Genomic DNA, 13,082 nt, shown 5'->3' on the forward strand with positions numbered 1-13,082 from the left:
TAGGCTTTGTCATGAAACAAAATTTGACATAAAAACTAATTTGCTAACTATTAATTTAGTTACATTAACCAGATGTACTTTGTAACAGATCAAACACGTTGCACTTCATGTACTCGTCAACAGAGTAAAAAGCTTTTGTCTTAAGCCAAGTTGCAATCCTTAATTTAAACTTATTAATTGGTAGTTCTCTTATAGCTAATGGTAGTTTGTTGAATAATCTAGTTTGTTGGGAATTATAACTATTATAGGTCCGAGTTAGTCTTACTTGAGGTGCTACAAGATTATATCGAAACCTAGTGTTGTAATCATGTACTAACACATGAGAGATAAAGGTGTTGATATTTTCTCTAACAAACACTAAATTCTGATATATATATATATATATATATATATATATATATATATATATATATATATAAATATAAGCAAGAGTCATTATTTTAAAATTACAAAAAGACTGTCTGCAGGACTCTTGATTAAAAAGATCCGCCATTAACCTAATTGCCTTTTTTTGCCACAAGAAAACGTTTTTGGAGGCACCAGAGTTGCCTCATAGACGGGTACCATAACAAAGGTATACATGGAACAGTCCAAAGTAGGTCATTAACAATGCTTCAAAATTAATACAGTACTTAAATTTACGTAGGAGAAAGATTACTCTAGAAAGTTTTTTACAGATACCTTCCACATGTGGCCTGCAGCTAAGTTTACTGTCAAGTACAATCCCCAAGAGCTTAACAGGTTTAATGTAGTTATCGTCTAAATCTAAATTATTATTGTATGTAAAAATTATGTTTTGAGTCTTATTTTCATTTATAATAAGGTTGTTGGCTGAATACCAATCTTTAGCTTGTTGAAGAGCATTAATTAATTGTACATTAAGTTGCCACACATTCAGATTAGAACAAAGAAGAGTTGTATTGTCTGCATAAAGTACACACATGGATGAAACATTAACATGAAAATCATTTATAAAAACTAAAAACAAAAAAGGACCAAGTACAGAATCTTGGAGAACATCTGCTACTATCTTCTGGTACTGTGACGAATCATTGTTTACAGTTATCATTTGCATTCTATTTGTTAGGTAACTTTGAATCAACTTTAATTCTTTGTTTTTTACACCTTAGAGATTAAGTTTTTCAGAAAGAATAGAGTGAGTAACAACATCAAAAGCCTTTGTTAGGTGTATAAGGGTAGAACCAATTACCTATTAGTCTTCTAGAACATTCTATTGCCTTAGTAGTAGAGTGATTTGGCCTAAATCCAAATTGGTTTTTGTGCAGTAAATTGTTTTCCATAAAATACTTATATAATTGCTTAAACATACACGTTTCTGTTATTTTGCTAAGGGTTGGTATAATAGTAATAGGTCTATAGTTCTTGGTTATTTCTTTTCGTCCTTTTTTAAAAATAGGTGTAACTTTACAGTATTTTAGACAGTCTGGGAATTCACTTACAATTAAGATTTGGTTTATGAGACAGGTTAGGGGTGATAAAATTTCATCAACTGTATTCTTAAAGACAAAATTGGAAAGGCCATAAATATCTTCACTCCTCGATACACTTAAGTTAATTACTGCTGCTCTTACTTCACTAGTATGAAAAGCTTCCCAACTAAAGTTACTCGTAAAACTGTTATGATGGCGAGACAAGTTATGCAACAAATTACGGTAAGACAGAGTATTAGTATCAAAGTTCAAGGCAAGATTAACAGGAATATTTATAAATTGATTGTTTAAAACATCAGGAGTTACTGGTATCATACTGTCTTTACTTTTGGAAATAGAATCCCCTGCTTCCTTTCTGATTATCTGCCATGCCATTTTACATTTATTTTGGGAGTTTATTGCTTTAGAGATTGCCCTTTTGTACAGCTTCTTCAATTTCTTAAACCTAATCGGATCATCCACACTTAAGCTATCTTTCCATTTATCATAGAGAATCACCATATAAGACCTCATACGATCAATTTCAGGAGTGTACCATGACAATTTCAGTTTTTTGTTAGCTTTACTTTTAACATTAACAAGTGGACAATATATATTAAAATATGATGTTAAAATATTTAAGAACATAAACACTTTGCATTTACATCTAAATTATCATTAAAAAAAATCCCAATCTTCACAATAACTGAGAGCTTCCTTAAGATTACTTATTCTAACAGGTGAAATGAGATGCCTCATTTTTTATCTTAGAACTATCCTTATTCCTGGATTTTTTAAAACCCAATTTAATGTCAACAAAGATGCCAGCATGATCGGAAATAATATCTTGCTTCAATAAGGTAGAATTGCATAGCTTTTTATTAATATTTGTGTACATGTTGTCTAGTCAGGCCTTGTTTCTAGTTGGTAAACTACTTATGGAATATAAATCCATTGATCTAAGCGTATTTACAAAAAACTGAACATCATCATCACTCTCCAACTTTAAAGTATCCACATTCAGACCTCCAGTAAAAATAAAATATTTACATTTTCTAATCATTAAAAAAGACAATCACTTATCCAAATAATCAATAAAAGTATTAAAATCAGAGTTAGGGGTTCTATAAACATTTAAGATAATAAGATTAAAATCAAGCAGCTTAATTGCAGATGCTTCACATAGAGAATTAATACAAAAGTCAGAAATATCAAAACTGATATTTAGAACTTAAGTCTAGGCTTATAAATATTGACGAGCCACCACACTTAAGGGGAGGTTTCCTACAGTAATACGACACTAGTACAAATCCATTAGGAACAAATATGGACATTTCGTCCTCATGTAGCCAATGCTCACTCAGACAAACCACATTAGTTTCAGTTTCTTCTAATATTGTGTCTAGCTCATTAAGTTTACTTTTTAGAGACTGAATATTTAAGATTAGTACTTTAAGACTAGACCCCAGAGTATGTTTGTTTACTAAATGACAACTCAAATTACACTTAGCTCTAGAGATAGGGTTATAATTGTCATCATTGTTGTGGCTTAATACAAGCATTCTTTAGATCCTGGAATATTCAGCCTAGTCAGCTAAAAAAAAAAAAAAAAAAAAAAAATCAGCAGAGAGTAAACATTAGTAGGCAGATTTCTATGAGATGTACCTAATTTTCACTATATAACGCATTGTTGTAAAAAAAAATAGAGAGGAAATTTTTAATTTTCTATTCTGTAATTCCCGGAACTACATCTTTGGCCTAAAAATCCGGTAATCTACGGGGACTCTGATGATATGGCAATCCTATCTTTTGACTGTTTATTTTGGTCTTTTTTACGCTGCTGATTTATAATATAAGAGTTTGAGATTGCTGTAGTTCTATTGGCTAAGTTTTCTTGTTCATAAGAGGCTTCTAGAATCATTGCATATCTTTTAATAACGAAGTCAAATTGTAGAAGTAGTTGTATTTCATTGTGAATCATGAAAGTGATCTCACTATTTATGTATTATGATTTAATTAAAAAAACTAATATAGAGTAATTTACAAATATATGTAAATATCATTCAAGAAATACCATAAACATCTCTAATTTTGTTACTCCTTCCATTAGTCTAAGCAAGAAAATTGAGAACTAATATTTATCAGCCACACAAACTTTCTAATTACCTACAGACATTAGAGTTATGACTGTAAATAAATTTATAACTTGTATTACAAATTGGCTTATATTTGGAATTTTCTTCTGTCAAAGCATTTTTTTATTTTGGATGACTGTATTCTTGTCTTTTGTCCATTGCTCATATCTGTTTATGGCAATAAACTTCTTGTTGAGCAGTTGTTGATTCTTGAGTCCTTACTAGCTATGTAAACTTTCTCCATGTTAAATCAGCTTAAAGAACTGATTAAACAAATCAGCTCTCAGCTTTTTGGATTAATTTCCAATTGTGGCTCAGAATATATTACTGGCCTCTTGTAGTTAAGGCAAAAAGATACATTTTTAAGTATTAAAGTTATTTATATATCATAAATCTTATATTTTTATGATAAGCAACACTGGTAAATACTTAATGGCAAGTAAGTGCTGGTATAAGTATAGTCGTAATAGAGTTAATCACTTAAGAAAGTTCCACTACTTTTTAATTTCCTTCTTGAATAGTATAGAGTATTGTGGCTTTATATCAGTGATGTGGCCTTATGTCTTTACCACGTAATTTGTAATTTTGCTCACTGTTATTGTTACTGATAGCATTCCAGTGTATCCTGAGGATGTTGATGCCAACATGGCATTAAAACAAATAAAGATTGTGATTTCTGATCTGGTAATATAAGTATGTTAAATGTTAATTTAGTATATTATCCTCTATATTTGATTCCTCTTACTACTAATTTCAATAAAATAATTTCTTCATTTGCAGAGAATAATGAAATGTTAGCACTGATACAAGATTCGTTGGAAAATTACGTAAACTGTCCTTTCTCCAACTGTAGCTGTTATGCAGATACTATCACCAAAGATTTATCAGTTTTCAAAAATGGAATAAGTGATGTTATGTTGAATGCAGCTAAAACAAGGTAAGATATATGTTATTTTTGCCAATAAATTTGAAGGATTTATCAATTATTTTTATGATAAACTAATAAATAAGAACACAGTGTGATTTGGTCAGTTAGATTTTCAAAACCACAAAAAGTAGCATTGGATTATTTTTAAAACCAACCAAATATTCACAGTAAATGTATTTAGAATTGTTAATTGGATGAATATAGCGGTTTTATATTTATACTATACATACAAGATTTTAATTTAATTTAGCCCTTTTATTTCTAGATTATTTTCATTCCTTATTTCTTTAACAAAAGTGATAGGTTTTGCTAAAACTTCTCAATACTTGACATACAAATTTTAATATTCAAAAATATTATTTAGAACTTCATAAAAGACGGTCTGGCAAATTATACATATTTGTAAAATTCAATATGAAACATACATATTTTATCAAATTTTTAAGTTTGATAATACTCGTATATATGAAAAAAATAACATAATCGAAAAGCATATGATACTTTTGTATGTATATGTTATAATTATATTTGTAAAACTTTGTGCATGTGAATAAATTTTACCACATGATTATAATCGATAATACAAGTTTTGGAAAGTAAATTTTATCAAGCTTAACATATTATGTAACATAACACTGTGATAAAGTCTTTACATCAAATAAATAAAGTATTGCTTTATTTTAGCTGTATCAAAATTGTGTCTAATTTTTTTTATATGTTCCACCATAAATGGCCAATCCTTAAGCTAATTTAGAATGTATATGTGCGTAATAGATCTACTTTAATGTTTGAAATGCTACACAGTAAATACATTCGCCTCAAGATGTAGAGGCCTGATGAAACTTTGCTCACTAAGTATTTTTTGTGACAATCCCAACTAATGTTATCCAAATTGTCCTAAGAATTTTACATTATTAATTTTTTCAGTTTTAGTTTTTTTAATTGGAATCAAATTTCAGAAATATCTTTACTTTGCACTGTGGCAAAAATAATTTGATTAGTCTTGCAGCCATTTAAAAATAAGCTATTTGTTTGAAAATAAGTTTGAATTGTTTTTAATTGTTCTTTACAGGCTATTTCCAGATTTTGACAAGTTTTAGCAGTCACAATTAATTTAATAATCTACATACAAGATTAAATTACTTCTTGTATCATTAATACTGTTTCAAACTGAGTGCATTCCTTGGATACAGCATAAAAACAGCAATGGTCCCAGGATAGAACCCTGAGGAACTCTATGCTCTATGCTGGTGTGTTTGATTTATGTTTTACTAATTGATTATTTTGTTTTGACGTAATCTCAACATACTCGGATCTGTCCGAGAGGTATGGTCTAAACCAGAATAAAGAAAGATTTGGTACACCCATAACTTTCAGTTTGTCGAGAAGGATTTTGTGAGAAATATTGTTAAATGCTTTTGACAGGTCCATGAAAATACCTATGGACTTGTCACCCTTGTCTATCGAATCTATTATAGTTTCCGTAATTCTAGCAGGCCTGAAATGGTGGATTTACCATTACAGAATCTGTGCTGCTGCTCATCAAATAAATTGTTGTATTTTAGATGATCTACTAATCAATTGTACATAACACGCTCATAAATGTTTGCTGTAGAGGGTAAACACTTTTAAAACTACAGGGAATTTTCCAGTTATAAGCAAAGAATTAAATGAGCTACAGGCTTAAATAAAAATTTACTGACATACTTAATTAGTTTAACATGATATTAAGCGTTTACATATCTATTGGAGTGTGTTGGTTTCCTATATATCAAATGTTGGACTTCCTTGTCGTCATTATGTCCAACGAACGCCTGTTGTTTGGAACTTCTACTATACAGTAAACTTGATGTGATTTATATGATGTAAGAATTCATCTAAACTATCTTTACTGGCCAAACTACCCGTACATCATCTATATAGCAAACCCATAACTTCAGATCTGATTCTTCTGCGGTCCTTCCAGACCTCATATATGTTTTCAAATATGAGTTTACCGCTATACTCAATACTTTAAGATGTCAACATCAAAATTTGTGAATAATAATAACAATAATAGTAATAATAATATTTAAAGCCATTTTATAGGAAGCATTGACAAAGTCATACACAGGGTGAGTCAGAAATATGGTAAAATATTTTAAGACGTGATTGTAGAGCTAAAAATAAGAAAAAAATGTTACATAAAGGTAGGTCCGGAAACGCTCCATTAGTGAGTAATGGCTGGAGAAAGATTTTGCTTTGTTTTCAGTTCAACTGGTGAAGTTAAGTGATTCTGAAATGTTTTGTTCTTACTTTTTAACTCAAATAAGGTGGATTTATAAGGAAAATAACCTGAAAAATCAAATAAACCCACTCTTGAGGTTTTAGTGTGAACAGTTTTTAAGAAGAAGTATAAAATTTTCCAAAAATGTAATAACAATAATACCGTCTTAAATGTTTGATGTCCAATAACATTGTTAAATGACCAATAAACAAATTGTTTTTACTAATACAGATTGTAGAGAATTTAATTCTGAAAACAATCATAATAAGCAAAGTTAACTAAATGTGTAAAAAAAGTTACGAAACTAACTCCTCACGTATTACACTACACAGCAAACTTTTGCTGTTTTATAATAAGGAATGAGTATCTGATTGGTAACAGCTGGTAATAATTAATAATTTAAATAACCGCTGTTTAAACAGTTTTAAATAATAAATAATCATATGGGCATTTATTATTAGATGACATATGTCACCTCATTGTTGAATAAAACAACAAACTGTAAAGATACTGTGTGTTTGTATTAAGTATTTTAACCAGTTATTTTCATCCATTTTAGTAGTGACTTTGTGTTGTGTGTTTCATTTATTAAAAATGGAAGGTAATATTCACGTGTATTCAAACTCTGAATTACCAGACATGCATTTAATGTATGGTTTGGGACGCTGCAATAGTACTGCAGCAAGACATCTGTATCAAGAGAACTTTCCTAACCGCAGGTGTCCAAGCGCAAGATTTTTTGCCAGTATTCATCAACGCCTATCTAAAACAGTTCTTTTAAGTCTTCGGAGCATAGTAATGCAGGCATCGCCCGATCATGTAGGACTGTTGAATTAGAAGAGTTGGCTCTTAATGAAATTTCTGATTATCCTGAAAAGAGCACTAGAGAATTGTCACTACAGTTCAATGTCAGCCAATCTAGTATTCGGGGAATACTACACGAGTACCAGTTACACCCATACCAATTCCAGCATGTCCAAATTCTTTTGCCACAAGACTACGCTCCCCGTGTTGCTTTTTGTCGATGGCTTCTGGGAAAATGTGCTGACCCAATTTTTTAAAATACAATTTTGTTTACCGATGAGGCTCACTTTAAAAGAACAGCTATCATTAACTTCCATAACAACCACACTTGGGCAGACAGAAATCCTCATGCTATCAAACCTAATCGCCCACAAAATCTATTTTCAGTAAATGTTTGGGCTGGAATCTTAGCAGATCATTTAGTCATATTCGTGCTTCCTCCCAGGCTTAATGGCGTGGTGTACTTGAACTTTTTAAGAGACGAGCTACCTAACCTGCTTGATGATGTACCACTGCATTTGTGCCAAAACATGTGGTTTATGCATGACGGGGCAACTGCTCACTACTCTCTGGCTGTTCGTGGACACATAAATGAAAGTTTCACAAATTAACACGCAAGAGATCGCGCCCGCGGCAGTTTGCCGTGCTTTTTTGATTTCTTTATATTTTCGTTTGCAGTGATGCCCCAGGATAACAGGGTCTCGTTTTATCCCTCCCAGTACATCCCTGCGCCTAACCTTGACAACCGTTAGTCTGTCGCCGGCTTTATTTGCGAGTGGTGGAATTTTTGTTGTAGCTCTGCACCTGCTGCGGCAATATGCCTTCGTGCGATCTCTCCCGTAGTGCATTCTGTTAAATCTGAGAATATTGGAAATATTTCTAAATCTTCAATATTTTAATGTTTTTGTGTTTTTTGTCATGTTTTCGAATACATACACACTTCTTCAGTTAGCTTAGACGATAATGTCCACTGAAACAAAATTAGTAAACTTGTACTAATTTAGGGGTTTTTATATTTTAACTTTTTATCAAACTTAGAAAGAAATTTTAATTTTTCGTTAACATTTATAATTTTTCTTTTTTATAAAATTGGTTTCTTCATTTGTACATAATATTTTATTGAATTAGTAATCTTTTGCCTAAATATTGATTTATTATTATATTATAATGGAATGGAAAACCATTTGAAGTTACGTATATGGAAACAGATCAGCTAAAGGAATTTGATTTAGTAACGATACGCTCACTAATGGCATATATTGTATGTAACTAATATTAATAATGCTGTGTTCTCAAGGAGTGATTTTACATCTTTGGTAATGGAAAGCTTGATGCAGCTGAGGCCCATTAATACAATGGAAAAAAGAAAAAGAACTATCCTCAAAAGTCGACTCAATGACTGGGAAAATCCATTCCTTAGAAAACAATGTCCAGCTTTTGAATGACACAATCCTTAATTTAAATAACGAACTTGAAAAAAAAAAGACAATAATTGGCGAATTTGAAACAAGTAAACAAGTAGGAAGTTGGTGATGGCTTTATCCTCAACCCCTCAAATAAGAACCACATAAAAAAAGGTCAACTCAAGAGTTTCAATGCACCTGAAAGTCAACTACCCTCAATCTTATCTTAAAAATTATTACGAAGTTCTAGGGACTCTGCAAAATGAAGAAAGCAATTTTACGGAAAAGAGAGGAGCAAACCAAGAATAGTAATGTAACAATTGATAAAAATAGATGGACTTCTAGTAATACAAAGAAAAATATTGGTAAAAAATGAATTTCTGTCCAGGGTGTCAAATAAGAAGTGGCAAAGATCTAAATTTCAATAAATTAGCTATTGTGGATGTGAAACTGAAAGAGAAGTTAGATAAAATAAAGCCAGTTAAATTAGAGTTCTATGCCGATAGCCAAGGTAGAGGTATTCCCAGAAATTATTGATAAATGTAGCAACAAAAAAATCAGCATTAACGGTTTAGTGACTCCTGGTGCTGATGTAACAAAAGTTTATGGCCAAATTAAAAGAATCTCTTGATCGCCCCCTCATGTTATTAGCTGGGACAAACGATATGCTCAAGAAAACACCTCAGGTAATCTATGAAAAAATGGAAAGCAAACTAAAAAATTTCAGCAAGACAAGATCAGTTTGTATTACCACAATTCCTCCTCGTTTTGACCTACAGCATGACAGCCCAATACAGCATGACGAGATAGCAATGGCGAACAACTACATACGAGAAATTGTTTCCCGACTAGATAATGTCTATATTATTGATTTTGATTCTTTCAATAGACTGCATTTCACACGCCATGGCTTGCACCTGAACTATAGGGGAAAAAAGAAACTGAGTTCTATGATTATGATAGATTTTCTAAATAAAATTGATACTGCTAATATCAGGTTAACACCAATCACTAGTTTTCCCTCTCTCTCCAATATCATCAAGGTCCTCAATTATACGCAACAATGGAAAATAAAGAACCAATTACAGTAATTGAGGCGAACATCATGGATGTCTTTGAAAAACATCAAGGAGACGAACATGTCGCTTTCTCACATTGCATATCGGCAGACCTAAATAATGAAAAGAAGTATGAGTGCTGGAATTGCAACGATTTTTAAAGAAAAGTTTGGCAAACCCTCTATGAAAGATTGCATTACAAGTCATTTGGCGTACCAGAAAACTGCAGAAGGTGCTGAAATATTTAGTTTAATTACAAAAGATAAATACTACCAAAAACCCAAAATTAGCAATTATAAACCTAGCTTTTGAAGATTTAACTCGAGAATTTAAAAAAAAGGGGTCTAAAACAACTTATTTGTTCACCAATGGGTTGTACAAGAGATGTATTGAACCTGAACACTTTGTTGCTGAATTGATTTAAGTTTATTAAAGTCAGTAAAGCTTCTGTTTACATCGTCACATGTAATGAGTACGCAAAAAGGAAGCTTCGAAACGGACTATCCTATTCCGCCTTTGTGGAGAAGCTAAGATACACCATCTCTTTCACACCGTGAACTGTGGGAGAAAGCTGTATATGTCCCCAGCTGCAATACCGATGATATCTTCTGATGGTCTCGCTTCAACCATACTAACACATCCAGCAACTCCCAGTGAGATGACAGACTTTTGAGTTCTGCTGATGAGATGTCATCATCTGTGACCTCAGACGGGGAGACAATGGACCTGCTACCTTAGATGATAATACAGATGCTCACTTCACTCCGACAGTATCTAGTGGTAACATTTGTAATAAATGTGCTGGGTGATGATATGGTCAGTTGTGTGTCATGTGCTACAGGTTCACTAAATAGTACGCCTATAAATATAGATTTTTTAGGAGTAACGACCCATAGAAATAAATTATGCTTAGGTTTAAGACGTAACCAAAACACAAGTAAAACAAAAAAAAAATACTAATACTAATCTGAATACTGTCTCTAACTGTAAACGGGTCAAATTCCAGTGTTTTGTTTTTAAATATTCAAGGTCTAAAAAATAAAATTTCAATTTTGGATAGCTTTTTAACTGATAAAAATATTTTGTGGTAGGTTTGTGTGAACACTGGCTCAAAGAGGAGGAAATTAAACTAGCTGCACCTGATGGTTATACCTGTGTCAGCGCTTTCTGTCGGTCAAACCACATTCGCGGGGGTTCGTTGATGTTTTACCCCGCAATGATGTCCAAAGCAGGACATGTGATGTAAATCAATTTGTTTCCAGAAAGTAAACTTTGAGGCAGCTGCAATTTTTATTGATAGTTTAAAACTTTATAATAGTGTCACTTTTATCACTCACCATCCGGAAACCCACATATCTTCCTTGAAAATCTTGACAAGTTGCTCTTCTTTCTTAGCTAGCTGCCCAAATTACACCTCTCTATCATAGGGGGGGACTTTAATTTTAATTTTGACGTCACCAAAACTAATAACATGTCAAAACAGTTTTGTAATGTCATGGCGCCAGCATGATTTTTATTACATAAACAATAAAGCAACCAGAGGTGCTAATTGTCTGGACAATGTTCTAGTAAATTACCAAAGAGAATTTAAAATAGATTGTGACATTTTTTAACTTTCCTTTCTCTGACCACAATGGTCTCATAATACATGCACCTTTTGGTTCAGTAAAGAGGAAAAAACAATTAGCGGAAAATAGTCCCAGATTCTGTCAGTTATTACAAATTATTTGTTTCTAATAATGCCTGGGCACACTTGACAGACAAACTAAACACGTAATCAGTGGGATGGCCATATTGAGTATGAATAAAACCAACTGCTCTCAGGTGCTTTTCAAATTTTTTTTAAACTGCTAATAGACAATATCAACTATTTTTGGCCAAACTAAAAAAAGTAAACCAGAATAATTTATCAGTATTAAAACATAATTGGTATACTAATGATCTAGCTGACATAAAAAAAAAGATTATTATTTTTGAATGGTATAGTAAAAAATTCTAAATCGGCCTCCAGAACCTGAAATAAAAAGCTTTTTTAGACCTGAAGAAACATTATAAACAATCAGTAAAAAATGCAAAATTAACTCATAATACAAAATTAATAAATAATAGCAGCAACAAATGTAAAACTGCCTGGAAAATAATAAAAGATAATGGAAAAAATGAGTTTTGTAAATAATTCTAACATTGGAATTTTCACCTGATTCATTCAATAATTCCTACATCAATTCTGTAAATGAAATAAAAAATAAAATGGGCTGCCCTAGATATGGTTCAGAGGAGCTTATAAAAAATTTGCCAGTGAATTTCTCAAAATTTTGCATGGCGACCAATTACTCCTAATGAAGTAATTACATTAGCCAGCAGTCTTAAAAACTCAAATAGTTGTGACATTTATCTAATGTCCAATAACCTTTTAAAAAAATATAATAAAAATCCATTGCAAGTCCTTTGTCTTACTGTTTTAACTTATGTCTTGTGGAGGGAATTTTTTTCCTGACGAGTTGAAGTTAAGTCGGATATGTCCGGTTTTTAAGAAGGGGCCCAAGGACAAGCCGCAGAGTTATCGCCCAATTTCGATTTATTCCCGTTTTTATCCAAAATATTTGAAATGTTGGTTTATGACCAGATAAATGCGTATTTTGAAGGAAACAAATTTTTAAGTAATTCTCAATTTGGATATTAGAAAGGGAAAATCTACTATTGACGCTGTAGATATGTTGGTGCAAGATGTGCTATCAGCCTTTGAGAACAAGGCTTTTGCTCAGGCCACCCTTTGTGACCTGAGCAAGGCTTTTGAATGTGTAAATCATTCAGAACTGTTAATGAAATTGAACTACTATGGTGTTTCAGGGTCACAATTAAGTTTTTTTAAATCATATACCTTAGCAATCGAAAACAAAAGGTTTGTATAGATGGAGAATGGTCCAAGGAGTTAGTGGTCTCATACGTGTACCTCAGGGCTCTGTACTGGGGCCGCTCCTTTTTTTAATTAGTATTAACGATCTTCCAAATTCGGTTAAAGGTAAAACCTATATGTATGCTGACGAGACACTACATT

The 13,082-nt window shown here is 32.0% G+C and overlaps 1 protein-coding gene across 1 annotated transcript in view; it reads left to right on the forward strand.

The window, feature by feature from the left end:
• Positions 1-13,082, forward strand: part of LOC124369239 (O-glucosyltransferase rumi homolog) — a 54,620-nt gene that overhangs the window by 6,533 nt on the left and 35,005 nt on the right. The window contains exon 2 of the mRNA XM_046827126.1: positions 4,346-4,502. Within this exon, the coding sequence (XP_046683082.1) occupies positions 4,346-4,502 (157 nt within the window). The remainder of the gene's footprint in view (positions 1-4,345; positions 4,503-13,082) is intronic.

The sequence above is a fragment of the Homalodisca vitripennis genome, chromosome X (assembly GCF_021130785.1).
Source record: "Homalodisca vitripennis isolate AUS2020 chromosome X, UT_GWSS_2.1, whole genome shotgun sequence".
NCBI classification, from domain to species: Eukaryota; Metazoa; Arthropoda; class Insecta; order Hemiptera; family Cicadellidae; genus Homalodisca; species Homalodisca vitripennis.